Source organism: Nannobrachium achirus, assembly GCF_963921795.1.
Source record: "Nannobrachium achirus genome assembly, chromosome: 19".
Classification (NCBI taxonomy): Eukaryota; Metazoa; Chordata; class Actinopteri; order Myctophiformes; family Myctophidae; genus Nannobrachium; species Nannobrachium achirus.
The window spans coordinates 14,393,409-14,410,991 of NC_137826.1; the positions used below are offsets into that span (position 1 = coordinate 14,393,409).

At 42.4% G+C, this 17,583-nt stretch overlaps 2 protein-coding genes across 2 annotated transcripts; one reads left to right on the forward strand and one right to left on the reverse strand.

Moving 5' to 3' along the window:
- Nucleotides 1-4,623: 4,623 nt before the first annotated feature.
- LOC308304625 (transcription factor Ovo-like 2) lies at nucleotides 4,624-8,415 on the reverse strand (the record flags this gene model as incomplete). Its single annotated transcript, XM_080749249.1, has 4 exons — nucleotides 4,624-4,946; nucleotides 6,439-6,628; nucleotides 7,952-8,178; nucleotides 8,316-8,415. 4 exons carry the CDS (start codon nucleotides 8,413-8,415, stop codon nucleotides 4,624-4,626), a joined length of 840 nt encoding a protein of 279 aa, XP_080605375.1.
- A 231-nt stretch (nucleotides 8,416-8,646) lies between these two features.
- Nucleotides 8,647-17,326, forward strand: LOC308304626 (semaphorin-4E-like; the record flags this gene model as incomplete). The annotated part of the gene is made up of 5 exons (XM_080749250.1): nucleotides 8,647-8,665; nucleotides 8,749-8,839; nucleotides 12,796-14,659; nucleotides 15,907-16,002; nucleotides 17,291-17,326. The coding sequence occupies 5 exons, from the start codon at nucleotides 8,647-8,649 to the stop codon at nucleotides 17,324-17,326; spliced, it is 2,106 nt and encodes a 701-aa protein (XP_080605376.1).
- Nucleotides 17,327-17,583: the final 257 nt, after the last annotated feature.

Consider the following 17,583-nt stretch of genomic DNA (forward strand, 5'->3'; position numbering starts at 1 on the left):
GAAAAGTGAATTTGAGAAAAGTGCTTGGGACCGTCAATTTTTGAATTCAGCGCACAAAAATACCCCTAGGTGCAAATTTTCACGCTTTCTGCCGGAAGTGAACACCTTTTTCACATATTTCTCCCACTAAAGGAAAAAAAGCTTATAGTGACATCTGCTGGTCACATGGGAGAGCAACAGTCTCAAAGGATCATTTGATACCTGGCAACAATAAACAAGCAGGGTATAACAGGCCCGTGAGGCCCATCGGCTGTGCGTCTATCACCAGCCAACTTTAGATTTTACTGGTGCATTTAGTTGTTACAGTGAATATGATTTCTTCTTTGTATCCTCCTGTATCTGCACTCGGGGGTTTGGTTTGTATGTACTTGGTGTGTTGCACTACTATAGGCATGTTTTTGTTGTGCCTGTTTTGAGTAATTCAAGAGATTAATTATTAGTGGCTCTTGGTGTTTTAACGGTATCTGCATATCAATTAAAGCTGTAAATGAATGGCTTTCAGGGTTAAAAAGGTGTGCACTGTGATTAAAGGAACACATGGTCAGAGTCCCAAAGAACACAAAACACTGGTTTCAAAACCAACGGATAGAGAGTTTTCATGAAAGAATGTGATGTCATGATCATTTCTGCATGCACTATTCACAGGGCTCCTTGTTATATTAGATCAGGCAACATCAGGTGATTAAACAAATATTTTGAATATTTATTTACAGTGTCAACAGAGGTAATAGAAATATAGATATACCCCTACACATGCTGGAAAGACTTTGTATATACAGTAGTGCATTAAAAGAAACGTATCACTCACAATGGAGGTTAATTTACACTTATGTATTAAGTAAATATTAACATTTTGAGTATTTGGCAGGATTCTTGGTCATATGTGGTAACAAAATCTGTTTTAACTAATAGCCTCTATCACACATGATTTGTAATAGAGAATACATTGTGCCTTTTACATCGCGTCTTATAATATATTGCATTACATTTTAGGCTATTAATTAGAGGCCCTACAATGTAATTGAACATTGTGTTGTTCCTATTAAACAGTAAGAATCAATCAAGCTTTGACAAAGGGTTAAAGCGATTAGTCTTTTTAATTATTACATTCTAGATTCTAGAAACGTATTCAAAGCCTTTCTGTTTTTCAGAGAAATGACTTGAAGCAGTGATTGAAATTATTTTGGATTAGAGTGACTGGGACATAAACCTAGATTTATCATTCCGATTGAGCTAAAAGCCTCCTAAAAGCCTTTAGACTTCTAAACTGTTATGTATAATATACTATATTATGTCATATTGTGTGGCATACCCACAAACACGTGAGAGACAAGCAAGATTTCCGTAGTATATGTGTTTTCTACAACTCTTTTCCTATTCCCCAATACAGGATCCATGTCCCCTTTTTCTGTATCTGTCCTGTTTTACACTGCTGTATTGCAAATGAATTCCGCACGTAGGATCAATGAAGGCCTATCTATCCCAGGTCCAGAGAAAGGGACCAGCTATGTTCATCAGCTTGGGGTTGGTGTTAGTCAGGGCTGAACATACTGTACTGTAGTGCTGAGGGACTATACTAGGTAGTATGCAGTACTACTAGGGGATTACACCAAAGCCAATGAAGTCATAATATTTGGTAAGCGGTAGGGCATTAACGAAAAAGCCGACAAGACTTTTTCTCTATCATTATTTTTGCTCCATGTGTGCGTCTGCAGCATTCAAACAGTAGGATTGCTTATATTGTCAAGGACGGAATGATCCAATATTACAGTGCTACATTACATTTGGTTCTATTGTGAAAATATTTTCACAATAGAATAGAAGAGGCAGAAATTTCTCACAATTTCTGCCTCTAATATTTGACAATTTGGACAACGTTTAATTTGTCATTTTAGAGGTATTAAAAAGTCCTTAAATTGTCACTTTAGAAATGTGAAGATACCCTCTATATACTTAAACTTTATGTTGGATTGTTTACAGTTGAGTGAGAAAACAATGTTGCACATTAAGTTAATCATCTGGGGACCCCCAAAATAATTGGGGGGTCGTGTGTGATGTGATGACGTCATCAAACGATAAAGTCGACTTCAACTCAACTTTTTACTGAGTCCAGTCGACTTGCAAAAATCACAAGTCGTTAATGCCCTAGTAAGCGGCCCATTGTGCACACTTGAATGTATATTCAAATCTTTGGCCATAGTGTATGTCGTAAACAGATCTCTTTCCCATTAATGATCACTGATGGTTAATATGCATATCATTGCCCAGTTAATAAGTCATGGGGTTAGGGCAAGCCCCCAGAACCCAGGGCTAGATTTGAAGCAACCCCTATGGTGGCCAAAGTTGGAACTGCAGCCTAAACGCGCATTTTGGCCCCGCCCCCTCCACTCCAGACAATCCTTCCTCTGAGCGGAGAGCAGCGTGATGTCATTTTTGGCCACTAGGTAGTGGCCAATTTCCCCCAGAATGCACCTGGATTAGCTACATGCTAGCATGTAGCCGTTGCTTCAAAACGCCACTGAGCACTTGCATTGAAATGATAGTGGGGGCGGGGCCGGTCCGCTCTCTATTTTATATATACTCTATGGGTTAGGGTCATGTTTGAATGTAGTTCCTAATTCTACCACTTTTTCTAGTCACATGTTCAAATACTGGATTCTGATTGGTTTAAAACAGTGGTAAATAGGCCAACAACCTTGAGTTGGCTCATGGACCCCGCCCACTGAAACAATTAAGTTACAACTGTGTTTTCTTTCAATTATATGGAAAAAGTGGTAGAAAAGCAATTTACCATTCGAGGTCGTGGTTGCGGCTCGTGGCACAACCCTGAAACAGTGGTAAATCAGCCAACAACCCACTCCCTCTCATGGTAAATGGCTTACATTAACCACCAAACTACCAAGCTATTACTTGACAGTTTTATATGACAGTTACACCCTCTGTTGCACTCTGTTTAACACTCTTAATATCTGTCTGACTTTTCAAGTCACTGAAATGCCCTTTTGTCCATCACATTATATTTTACACTAGACATTATTTGATATTGAAATGTATTGTTTATTGTTCTGCACTGATCTCATTGAGCTCACCTTTTTTTTTTTTATCTCCGCCAGGCCAAAAGGCAACAGGGGGATTATGTCTCACCCGTCTGTCTGTTTGTTGTCTGTCCTGTTTGACTGTCCGCGCCTATAATCTCGCAAAGCACTGGACCAACCAGCACCAAGTTCTTGTTCTCGCCGCCAATAGGCCAAGGAAGTACCTCTGTCCACATACCAAATGTTATACTGCTTACGTTTTTTTTGTTTGTTTGTTTTGTTTATTTTTTTTTAACTTATTTTACAATGCAGGGGTCTTCAACAGGGGGTCCGGGACCCCTAAGGGGTCCTCAGAGTTACTACAGGGGGTCCTCCAAATCTTTGTGTGATAGAAGCTTTTTTTCTCCTTTTCTATATTAACCACTTGAACCCATATTCTGAGAACTTTAGCCAAAAATAGCCGATCTACAAGCTCACAACGCCTCGCGCTGCGAGGCGTTGTGAGCTTGTAGATCGGCTATTTTTTGCAAAGAGGTTTGGTGTGGAGGGGGAAAAGAGCAGACTAAGTACAGAGTGAAAGGTCAAGTTTATTAAACATTGATGGTTCAAGTGGTTAAATATCTGAAAACACAAATTGACATGAATCCAAAATACACTGACGATTGTGCTGTAAACTATATGGAATCTATGAAAAGGTTGTGGGGGTCCCTGCTTCATCTCTCTCTCAACTTGGCCTGAAAACGTTGAAGACCCCTGTTATAATGGATGTGAATGGTCATAGATGACTGACGTCACAGATTGGACACCCGGCCTGGTGGAGATAAAATGTGCTCCACCTCCACCTGTCGTTTGTGAATACATTCCAGTGATAGATTTATTGCTGGGAGGTTATTTATCCATCACACCAAAAGGACTCAAACAACTGATTGATTCTGATGGACACAGAAAATGAAGATGACAGACATGCTTGGGTCCTTATGGTTAAGAATGTGAATATACTGTCCATATCACCAATGCTAAGGATGAAAATAAATAAATGTCACCGATTGCATTTTCTTTGAGGGGTGTTCTATTTACAACTTAGCAGCAAGAACTAAAATAAAGACAGCAATCTAACATACATGATTACAAAATAATGAATTAATACAATACTAATACAGGCTAAAAAGAAAAACAGCAACAAAGATTAAAAAAAAGTGTAAAAGTGAAAACGGCAAAGTGCAGTAAACATGAGAAAACTCACATTCATATTAATATCAATCTCCTTCCTTAAAGGAGTAGTTCAGCACCAAAATGACTTTTTTTTTTATTGATTACTCATGCCATGGAGACTTGAGTTCAGTAATATTTTTTTGATTCATAAGAAAAAATAAATAAAATAAAAAGTACCCTGACGGTTTCTCCATCCACTGCCATTCATTTGGGTCCCCATCCAGAATCAATGGGGGTAAATTTACTATAATCACATTTTTGTCTCAGGAATGCGACAAATACAAAAAAGTATGATTGAACTCATGAGTAATCAATAGAAAAAAAGACAGTTTGGGGGTGAACTAAAAAAAAACTTTAAACAACGTTATATTCAGTCTCACATGAAGTATCCGGGTGTCGAGTAGAGCAAATAAGGGTTGAGTTTACGTTCGGCCGGGACAAAAGTGGCGTTCTCGTGGGCCTGGCGTCGGTAATAGCGCCGCAGGGCGGGGCTTCCCGGGTGACACTGGCGCATGTGGAGGAAGTACTCGTCGGGCCGGTTGGAGGTGTAGCCGCAGTCCTCGCAGACGAAGATCTTGGAGCGTCGCTGGCGATAGGCGTACTGCTGCTGCACCCCGTGGATCTTCCTCATGTGGGACTCCAGAGAGCAGCGCTGCGTGAAGGCCTTGTCGCACAGCTCACACCTGTATGGACGGATGCCTGCAGCAGCAGAAAGGTTGCTTTAGTCCAGTTTAGTTCTCCAAACTCCCATCTGAAGATGTTTTGTGCCTGGGACCTCCAGCAAAGGAGTTCAGTTAAAAAATGTATATATTCAAAGATCTGCACAAATGTTTTTCAAAAATCGCGGATCTACAAGCTCATAGTCACACATGATTATATATATATATATATATATATATATATATATATATATATATATATATATCGTCACTGTCGGGCAGAAACCTTGTATCTCCAAGTTTCATATGTGTACATATTTTCCTGAAGAAAAGCCCTGCTTCATCAGACAAGGCTGTTGATCAAAAGTAGTGAAAACAGCAGATCTACAAGCACACAACGCCTCGCAACACGAGGCGTTGTGTGCTTGTAGGTCGGCTGTTTTCACTAGTTTAGTTCATTTTTTTAAATGAGAAAAACAAACAGTTTCGGACATACAAGGTTTCCCCCCGACAACGACGATATATATATATGTTACCGGATGTTTGGGTAACGCAGGACGTTCTATGTAAGAGCGCTTGTTTTGTCGTTCACCACACACCAATCACCACCAGGTGGCGACAACAGCCATTCACTAGTGAAGGCGCTGACGTCACTCGTGTGCGACTCTATTTGCGACTTTATTTACTAACCTAGCCTAGCCTAGCCTAGCCTAGCTTAGCCATTAGCTCCATTGTAGTCACTTGGACAGGGCGTTTATCGTGGGCTTGCCCAGGCCTTACGGCCTGGACATAAATATAACGATTGCATTCACCACGGCTTCGTAACTCGCGCGGCGCTCCGCCGGCCGCGCGGCCCTGGCCCGCTCTTCGCGGCCACTCGCACCTGCGGTGCTCGGGGGCGAAGAGCAGGACCAAGGTCCGCTGGCCTGCGCGCCGCTTGCAATGTCGTGGACAATCGAGCGGCTCCGCTCCGCCCCGTGCTGCATGACGAGTGCTACGTTTCTCGACCGTCCTGTTTCTCTATCATCCGGTGACATATATATATATATATATATATATATATATATGATCTGCTATTTAAATGATTGTGGCGCTAATTTTGCTGGGGGTCCCCGGACGCCACTTTGTCTATTGTCTATGTATTCTGCTTCTAGGAATCGGAGAGATACTTTGCATATGTGAAATCTAGGGGCAGGAACAAGCTTATTATATGTAAACCACCTGGAAAATTCACTAATACAGTATGGCTGTGAGTATATTATATGATGATATGATGATGAACACTGAAGTGACTTGGACAGTTGGAGCCTTTTCTTACATTTTCTCAAGGGTGCAAGAATATGTTACAACTTCTATTAATCATCCTCAGGTTATGATGTGACGAAGATGTACTGACATGACAAAATAATAATAATTGCATTTTCCCCCCTGGACCCAGGGTATGGCAGCTGCATGCCCCTGCCATACCCAATTGACGCCCCTGGACGGGACTGAACCTGGCCTGTAGTAGTAAATCTGGGTGTGTCCCTCACCTGTGTGTGTACGCATATGCCTCTTGAGGTCAAATGTGTCGTTGAACCCCTTGCCACAGAACCTGCAAGGGTGTCTCTTGAGGAGGCTGTGGCACTTGAGGTGCCGCGTCAACATGCGCTGCAGGGGGAACACTTTGTGGCACACCGAACACAGGAAGTCCCCGGAGCCAGGGGACGAGCGTGGACGGGACTATGGATGGGAAAGAGACAGTAGTACTGGGTGTTTTGAACTGCTCACTTAAAAGCAATGAAACACCCGCAATAAAAACAAATCCAAATCAGAACTATTTCGATTTCAGATTTGTATTGAAGGGATATCCCCTTGAGATGCAGCATCTAATTCAAGGGGGACCCATAAAAACATGACAAACTAAAGAACATTGACAGCAGACATAGATACATACAACACAAGTATACAGATACATTCAAGCTCCATTAAATGTTTTGTTTAATTTGGAGCAACAAACATAATCTAGGAACTTCATTTATCCATGTAAACGATACATTTGTGTTTTTAATTGAAATATTGATCAATGTTATTCAGATTAGCCATTAACAAATGTTTTTGATCAGGTATAGCTTTAGCAAGCAACTGATTTTGACTTTTTCCCCCCGGGAAAAGCGAGAGCAGAAGTCAGCCCACATAAAGAGGGGCGTCACAAGGGGGGAAAAGTGAGTTACCAGGGCCCAAGGTGGAGGGGCCTTAATTATTTTATGCTTTAACGATTGAAAAATAGCAGATCTACAAGCTCACAGCTGCGAGCTTGTAGATCTGCTGTTTTTGAAAAGTCGTGAAAATGTTTGCAAATCTTTGAATATATGTATTTTTTAAGCGAACATTTGTAACTCAAATCTTTCTTCTGGAGGGTCCCTGGAACAAAATATTTTTAGATAAGGGTCCGCGGCCAAATGCATATCATTTTGGGGGTCCTTGAAATGAAAAGGTTCGAGCACCACTGACATAGAAACATAGGTTTTTCAAAAAACCTTAGAAGGATTTGAAATATTCAAAGACTTTAATAATGCGTAATAATGCGTTCCCATGTTTACAAGGGTTAAACCCCCTCCCCCATATGAAGAACATTCATGGGGGGCCCCGCAGTGAATCCTACCCAGGGCCCAGAATTTGGTGCGACGGCCCCAGGGACGTGCTGGCCATTGGGAAAAGCGGGACAACTCCCGAACGGCCGGTTCATTCCCGGCCGGTCCAGGCCGGCCATTAGGAAAAAAATTAAAATAAAGTGTTCCATTTTGGGGTCTGGGCGGCCAACAAAGTAAATCGTCACTGTCGGGCAGAAACCTCGTATCTCCAAGTTTCAAATGTATACATTTTTTCGCAAAGTAAGCCCTGCTTCATCATAAGGCTGTTGCACAAAGTATAGTGAAAACAGCGCTAGAGAGAGATCTCTATAGCGCGCAATGAGGGCCTCTACAACTCTTTTTCTCCGGCTGAATCAGGGGCCCAGCATGTCCCTGGACGGCCCTGCACATAAACAACACTTCACAAACATACCTTAGCTCGTGTTGCAAGTGCCAGTGCGTTAGCGTGGTAAAAGGGGCCCTGGGGCAGCATGGTGGGCCAGTCCAGGCTTGTTTCTGCAGCTGATCCCCCTGGTCCTCCTCCTGACGGTGGCTCTGGACCTTCAAGCCCCGGTGTCGCCACAGACTCTAAGGCAAGCAATGGCTGAGTGAGAGAGGCAGGCTTCGGGGCACCGGTGTTGACGAGGATCTGCTCATTGGCTTTGCGTGAAAAGAATACAAGGAAACAATTGACATTGTCAATATACAGTAGTAGTACATTTTTGTTTGACCTAAATAGCATGAATTTACTTTATCGAGAATCGCAAAGGTCCAAAACATTATGATAAAAATCTCACCTATTGCATTATGCTCTTTCCACTCAGTGTGCTCTGGCTCTTTCCATCGCCACGCTCCACAGGCTGCCTGCTTCTTTTTAACAAGGAATGACCGTGGCATCCTTCCTCCCAGTTCCACTTCTTCCTTACGATTATATTTCCTCTGATCTGATCCGAGTCACAATGCTCCACCACTTTTACTTTTTGATCAGCCTAACCGGGGTCTGGATATTACCTTCCCCCTCGAGCTTAACATCCTACAGTAAGTTCAACTTGCACCAAGCTACAGATCAACCCAACCAAAATCACTGTGATCATTTACATAACACTCTCTGCGATGAGTGGCGAAGACATGGATCTCGGGGAGGATGGTTGGTGTTTTGACTGGTGCACACCTGTGCTGACTGTGTGCATGTGCCTCTTTAACTGGTCCCCCGCTGGTTTTGCATGTCAGGCATTGAGAATCCGGGGTCCTGCGCATTCAAGTGGCCCTCGGCATGCAAATACGGCTCCCGGCCAAGCCCTGGTCCCAGACAAAGGGCACGGTCTGAGTAACAGGAGCATACACAGAGGAGCCACAATCTTAACTGCTAGGTAAATCAGCCATTTCGCTTTTTCTCCACCTCCTGTTGTTTTAATTGTTTTGTGGGATTAAGGAGATTCAGAAAATGCAGACAAAAAGCTTTTCAAACGCATTCAAAAGATGTCAAGCCAAGCGTATACTTTTTACTCTGTTGACAGTATTGTCTAAGTAATGGCATTCACCATCCCTGTGGATTATATAAACACACACACACACACACACCACTCTGCTTCTAAGAGTGCACAATCTAAATATTTCAGGTGCAATGAAATACATATAACTGTCCAAAATTGGTTAATGATTTAACATTTCTTAGACTGTCTCTCTTTTAAATATTAAATAAATGGATAAAGCTCTAATCCTTGTATTTGACTCAAATTGTGCTCGATACATTGTCTGAAAGGGGGTAAAAACTGCTGTTGAAGAATCAAACGTTAAAGCTGTCCACCTTGTCAGTTGTCTAATGATCTGCGTGGCAGAGCGTGCCGTGCATGTGAGAGTGTGCATGTGAGTGAGCTGCCTGTGTCTTATTTCACTGGACTCTGCATGGCAAATGCAGCTGCTACCGGCAGCTAAACCCCATCATGCAAATACCAACAGAGGTCACTCCAAGAACGCCAACACATCAGACCAATTATACACTAACCCAGGGCTGTCGCACCAAATTCTGGGCCCTGGGTACAAGGATTCACTGCAGGCCCCCCATGAATGTTCTTCATAGGGGAGGGGGTTTAACCCATTTATACTGGGAGCGCATTATTACACATTACTTTGTGCTTTAACTATTGAAAAATAGCAGATATACAAGCTCACAGTGCGGCGCTGCAAGCTTGTAGATCTGCTATTTTTGAAAAATCGATTCATAGTTCCAATGACTATAAGTCACATCTGCACAGTGTTGAGGTATTTTCTTTTTAAACTTTACTGAAATGTTTCCAATTTGTTATACTTTTTTTTTTTTTTAAGATTTGTTATTGGGCTTTTATGCCTTTATTGGATAGAACAGTAGACTGACAGGAAATGGGGGTAGAAATGGGGAGTGACACGTGGCAAAGGCCGTCCGGATCGGGAATCGAACCAGCGACACCACCAGGCATCCATCTTATACTTTTACTTCTACTACCTACCATTACTTCTTTCTACTCCATTACATCTCATATTGTACTTTGTCTTTTACTCCATTACTGTTATTTGAAAACTTAAGTTTAGCTACTTTGTAGATTTTGATTATTATTATTATTAATTAATTAAATAAACCATCTACAAGCTCACTGGGCGATGTATACTGTAGAAATACTCGCAACAAGTATTGTGTGCATGGGTGCAATATATTGTGTTGGATGGCAGATATGTCATGTTAAAATTGTATTCTATGAGATATGAGTTTGGTGCAACATTATTGTTTGCAACAAAAGACAACTTTAAAGGAGTAGTTCACCCCCAAAATGACTTTTCTATTGGTTACTTATGCCATGCAGACTTGAGTTCAATAAAATGCATTTTGGGTCCCCACCCGGAATCAATGGGGGTATATTTACTTTTTGTCTTAGGAATGCGACAAATACAAAACATATTTGGGGTGAACTACTCCTTTAAGTTAAAAAGATACTAGTTAAATTGCAGGAACTCTGAGACTAGAAGCCTACTATTTTATTTTACTTTAAATATCTCTGTGGCCTGAAGCATTTTAATTTGTGCAATATATAAGGCTTTGCCTTTGCTGTTAAACAGAATAATAAAGAGCTCTTGTAGTAGGCTCATTATTCAAAATCAACGTGCATCACGCTACTGAACGTATCGTATCGTATTGTGATCTGTGTATCATGATGCTAAGTATCATATCATGAGGTTGTAGGCAATGTCCTAAACTTGGTATTCCCCAAAATCTCTTCAATGATGTTAACATGCAGTGTAAGCATTGTTACTGACAGGAGACTGTTGACTGTACTGTGTCATGCTGCCGTCCGGAGCTGCGCTCTAACTGTATGCAAAGTTCCATCCCTCTGCAGCAGCAGCATGGAAATCAAATGGTAAAAAGGCAGATCCTCTTCAATTTGCACACAGATATACAGAGATGGGCCAAATCAGCTCTTAGTAGGCTACTCTCATCAAAAACAGCCGACAGAATGGCTCTCTGATCCCACTGAGGATTTCTTGTGCTTGCCGACACAGGTATCGATTCGATACAGACAACAGAGGTATCGATACGGAGGCTACTGTATTGATACAATTACTGGTAATTCTGTGTATGATGCAGTTTTTGAAAATATACTGATGACATCAGGGATCTCCATATACGGGCATAAAAGGGACAAGTACTGACCAATCTATCAGCTTCATATGAGGGCAAAAAAGGGGAGAATGCCCATATATGGGCATATACTGATGATATCAGGGTTCTCCATATATGTGCATAAAAGGGACAAGGACTGACCAATCTGTCAGCTCCATATAAGGGCAAAAAGGGGGAATGCCCATATATGGGCAAATACTGATGACACGAGGGATCTCCATCCATGTATGGGTATAAAAAAAGAAAAGGACAAAGAATTACATAGGCTAATAGATCTCCATATATGGGCAATTGGGCATATCAGCATGCCCATATATGGGCATATATTGATGATATCAGAGATCTCCATATATGGGCATGGACTTACAAATAAATAAATCTCCATATTTGGGCATATCAGCATTACCATATATGTGCATATACTGATGACATCAGGGAATTCCATATATGGACATAAAAGGGCCAAGGCCTGACAGATACAGATATCTCCATATATGGGCATAAAGGGGACTTGGATTGACAAATACAGATACCTCCATATATGGGCATATCAGTCAGATCGGCGCTGCGATGTAGGAGTGAGGGCCTCGTAGCGGTCCGAACCTCTTATAGGTTAGTTGTAAATTGTGTAATAATGTCTTCCATAACGTAGAACTGCAATATGACTTATTTAGTCATAGTTTTAGTGATCATAGCTTAGTTTAACATTTTTGTCAGTGAAAAAACATAGTTGACATAGTTTTTAGGCAACAAAATGTACATGTGCTTTGGAATGAGAAAGGAGATTTACACTTAGTGAACAGATATGCCAGGGTACAAAGGAAATCCCTGATGCCATCAGTATATACCCATGAATAAGCAAGACCCTTTTGTGCCCATATATGGAGCTGACTGATTTGCTTGTGCCTGAATGCCATCACAACACAATAAACTAATACCCCTACAGTATATGGAGATCTCTGATGTCATCAATATGATGTCATAGCACAACCGGATCTCCATACTCCATACATACTGTATATGCCCAGACTGTATATGGGCATATCGGTCGGATCTGTCTATTTCCCTTTTACTGTGTGCCCATACAGTATGGAGATCACTGTAATTGTCTGTCTGCCTGTGTCATGCCCATATGGGGAGATTTGTGTATGGTCTGTCTGTGTCCCTTTAAAGCCCCTATATGGAGATCTCTGATATCATAAATATGACGTCATAGCACAACCAGATCTCCATATATGCCCATATATCGGTTGGATAGGTGGTTCTGGACAAACTAAGTCCTCATTGCAAACTGCAAGGGCGCCTGAAAAAATCGGCTTTGTTAGGAATGCACGGCAACGGTTTGTGTTGACGTGTGTGATGTCAGACCAGGTCTGCTGATGTCAGACCAGATCAGAGTGTGATGTCAGACAAACCTACCTGTATAAAAGGGGCTTGTAGGGGAAGACATATTATCATTGATGACCAAGAGAGATACAGTGAAATAGAAATACAGACAAAGCCAAAGCGAGAGAGAAGAAGAGATAAACTTTTATCATTTTACCCTAAGCCATGTCTCCCCGGTATGCCTTGGGCATTCTCTATGCCTTGTGCATTCTTTGTGGATTCCTTCTCCCTTCTTGTAGCGCATTCAACAGTCGCGACAGCATTCCACGAAAGACTGTGGCCTACCACAACGAGTTGAAGATGTTCCGAGAGGATGGCGTATGGAACTATACCACCATGCTCATGAGAGAGGATTTGGGTTTGCTGCTTCTTGGGGCCAGAGATGCAATCTATGCCCTGAATATCGACGACATCACTGACATGGAAGCTGCAGAATATTGGCCAGTTACTGAAGCTCAACGGACGGAGTGTGAAACGAAGGGACTGGATCTTGACGTGAAATGCCGTAACTACATTCGGACCCTACACACACTGGATGACACCAGAATGCATGTGTGCGGGACAAATGCTTTCAACCCCAAATGCCGTAACTTGGCGTATTCTGATGGAAAGTTGAGTCTGGAGAAACTGGATGACGGTAAAGGGAAGTGTCCCTACAGCCCTTCCTATAGTTCCACCTCCCTCATGGTTGGAAATGACCTGTATTCCGCTACAGAAACCAACTTCCTGGGCACTGTACACAGTTTCAGCAGGTTCAACATAACTCAGCCTTCAACGCAGAAGGCCTTGAAGACTGAGGACGGGTGGCTCAAGAATCCCAAATTCATCTCCATGGACCAAAGTGATGGTGAAGGTGATGACGATAAGGTCTATTTGTTCTTCACAGAAGTGGAATATGCCCCCCACAGCAATAGCGTGGTGTCAAGAGTGGCTCGTGTCTGCAAGGGGGATATGGGAGGAGAGAGGGAATTGCAAGGGAAATGGACTTCATTTCTGAAGGCTCCCCTCAACTGCTCCGTAGAGGCCAACAGCCTGCCCTCCCTTGTCCAGGATGTGTTCCTGCTTAAACACCACAACTGGAAAGAGAGCGTCTTCTATGCCGCCTTTACACCGCAGCCGAGCTCGTCAAACATGTCTGCAGTATGTGCATACAGCGTGTCTGACGTTGAAAAGGTGTTTAACGAAGGAGCTTTTAAGAAGCCTGTCATTATTGAGGGAACATTAGAGGAATGGTGGGTGAAGGACTTGGGTGATGTACCTAAAAACAGACCAGGAGCTTGCACCAAACACTCATTGGCCCCTACAGACATTGACAAATCCCAGATGTTCATCAAGAAAAAGCCCATCATGGATGAGACTGTTCAGCCACTCACAGGGGGCCCGCTGGTGGTGAAAAAGGGGCCCTTGATGACGCGGATTGTAGTGGATACTGTGTTGGCACTAGATGGAGAGAGATACCCAGTTATGTTCATCGGCACTGAAAACGGCTACATTCAGAAGGCTGTGAACCACGAAGGGGAGATGTTCATTATCGAAGAGATTCAGCTGTATGAGGACTCTACTCCTGTCAAGACTCTGCGCCTCTCTTCCAGCAAGGGCCAGTTGTACGCAGGATCAGATGTTGGTGCTGTTCAAATGCCAGTCAGTGACTGCGGTCGCTATGCGTCCTGTGTGGACTGTGTCCTGGCCAGAGATCCTTACTGTGCCTGGGACTCCACCTCTGACCTCTGCCGCCAAGTCTCCAGCTTGTCTTCCTCTGACACTGCCATTCAGAGTCTAAGGGAGGGGGACATTTCACAATGTCCTCGTCCAGGAGAGCCAGTCGTAGTTGCTGAAGACGTCACCCTGGTTCCAGGGAACAATATTCTTCTGCCTTGCCAGCCAGACTCCAACTTGGCACAGGTCCACTGGCGTTTGTCGGACCAAACGCTTCACTCCGACAGCAAATACCACATCTACAATGGACACCTCGTCATTCTGCACACCTCAGAATCAGATGCTGGCTTGTACACCTGTGAATCCATAGAGGAGGTCAATAAGAGAAGCTACAAGAGGACCATGGCAGTGTATCGACTACAGCCTCACACTGGGGGTCTTCCTACAGTGGGTCTTATAGTTGCTGTGGTTCTGCTGTCTTTGCTGCTTCTATCCCTAATTGGGGGATTTTTGATGTTGGACCGCTGCAGAGGATATTTTGGGAAGGTTCAGAATCCCACTACTACTGTTTAATGACATTACTGCGAGACTGAAGGGAATGATTGTACTGTAGTTTTATGGGTCGCGAGTACATGTACCCCTATTTCATTTCCTACATTTTCAAAAAAAAATCTAAAATGTAAAAAAAAATTAAAAATCGCACCCGTGCGAAGTGAGCGGTGCAAATATATTTAGGGAGATACATTGTGGACAATTTTCAAGCCTTGTTTTTCTTTAAACTAGACCAGGTCAACCTGGTTGTGCCAGACCCCCTGTCTGTCATCATCATTTATGACATCATGCCTTTTGTAGGCATGTCATCATCATGTCATCATCATATATACCCTTTATATAGAAAACCCGGACAGACCGACATTTGCTTATGTAGGCCTACCCATTTCATGGGTCTGGCAATAATCATATATGCTTTGTGTGTCTTCAATCAAATGGCCGTGATCAATCAATAGCTGTTCTAACCATGAATTAGCCGAATTCAACATGAGCAGTTTAGTATTCACAATCACAACAAGTCAGCATTTATCAGCATCGTCAAGCTAGCATTCACAATCACTAGGTTAATAATTAATATTCACAATATACATCATCAATATAAACCAATTCCATTCAATCATTTACATGATGTCATTTCTACATCACAATAGATGATATATAGGAAACATGATCAGACTTCCAACAATTAGGAAGTCTCCATAATAGGGTTAAGGTTAGGGTTAGGGTTAGGGTCAGAAGACAGTGTTGTTAAAGAGGTGGTGCCACAGTTTTGTACTAGTATAATACCTGATGATCGTATTTTAGGGGGAGTGAAATCATGGCACTTCATCTTTAAACCAGTATCGGTTTGAAATTTAGTGCACTGCTAACAGCCAGTTAGCCAGCAAGAGGAGCCTCGGGCAAAGTCTCTGCCAGAAAGAGACCAGAAGGCAGGGGATGGGATAGACGGTGCGTGGCCTGCCTGGCGGAGGACTGTCAGCTAGGTCCCGAGATCTAACTAGGAGCTTTTGAGGGGGGGCTATTGGTCCGTGCACGTGCACTGCTGGCTCACCTGCTCCAAGGAACCTGACCCACAAAAGGCCACCCTGGCAAAGTTGGTACATACGCCAAATAACGGTTCTGCTGAGCTCGTGGCTCTCCAGAGGGACCAGGGTGAGGATGGCGAGGAGATTCTGTCCTTTGAGTTTCAGAAGATCCGCTACGTCTTCGACCGAGAGGAGAAGAAATGTTTCCTCTCTGTCTCTCTGTCACTCAGTGCTGACATCCGCAAGGATCTGCCAAACATGACATTATTATAGGTATCACCTTCATGATCACTGTCCCAGTTTAGCCAGAAGGCCGGCAAGATGAGAGACCGATTGTACAAAATTCAACAGTAGTTGCAGATCCAAAGAGGAGAAGGAGGTTCTACTGTATTTTCGCTCCCATGAAGTGTCCAGGATATGGAGTTGGTTAGGCGTGGTAAAGCTCGTACTTCGATCTACATGATAATCATAAGCTGTTTATTTATATTCTTTGAATTTCAAAATTGTCTTGAGCTGGATATCTCTATAATACATGAAAACAAACCACACTTTTAGACAGGGCCCTGTGATTAAAGCGCTCTGTCTAAAAGTGTGGTTTGTTTTCATGTATTATAGATAATAAATACATGACTCATACAATTGAGAAATTCAAAGAACATCCTGACCTGACTCCTGTCCTGTCCTGATCTAATACAATTTTGAAATTCAAGGTTAGCACCGCTCAATAATTTTTTATGACGTATTTAGGCAGCCTAAACGCGTTCTAAATCAGAGTTAACCAATCGGGTGCCTATGTGACTATGACATCATGGACAGATCAACAGAATCGAAGTGTTTCATTGGTCTAGCGGACTCATGTCATCATCATTTGTGACATCATGGTTTTGGTAAAAAAGCGGTCTATAGGAGCGGTTAGCACCGCTCAAAAATAATACTACTCTCTCAAAATGTTTCGTCCAAAAATATGTAATAAAATACAAAAACAAAAAAAGATCTACAACCTCACTGATATTGTAGATCGGCTATCTTCACTGGTTTTGGTCCCAGAGAGACTTCAAATTTGACTGACTGTTAGTTTTATGGGTCGCAAGTAAATATCCCCTTATTTCATTTCCTACATTTTCTAAAATTTCTAAAATGTGAAAAAAGAAATCAAAAAGGTTTTGTCCAAAAAAATGTTGGAAAAATACAAATAAAAAAAATGTATAAAAAAAGAATTAAGACAAATTTTTAAAAATTATCACTTGTGATATTGTGGATCGGCTATCTTCACTGGTTTTGGTCCCAGGGAGACTTCAAATTTCTCTCGGTCCTCAAGCTAAAATGTTTGGGAACCACTGGTACAGACCTTTCCGTATGGATTCCCAGATTGTGTGATTTCAAGTACGTTTAAATTTGTTATATAAATGTAATTTTATATTTAAACTTAATGCAAACAGATATCTCCGAACAGATATTGGATTACGCTGACAATGTTAATCTTATTACATTCTCTTGTTAGTGCATCTCTGGTAACGTCATCATTAACAGCCAATGAGGGACCAGCATTCCTGGTGATGCCACTGGTGATGTCAGCAGAGTTCGGTACATAAGAGCATTCCTAGACCTGGTAATGTCTTCATGAAGAGCACACCTCATGACACGCTCTGCTGGCGCACAAATGGACCATGTATGGCCTACTTGTGCACAAGAGGCAAGTTGGTACCTCGACAAAGTGCAGTTCTAGTTTATGTTTTTGAGTAGTGCTCCTACATCTGGCTTTGTCTCAGTGGCGTCAGTTCAGCAAAAGCTGGG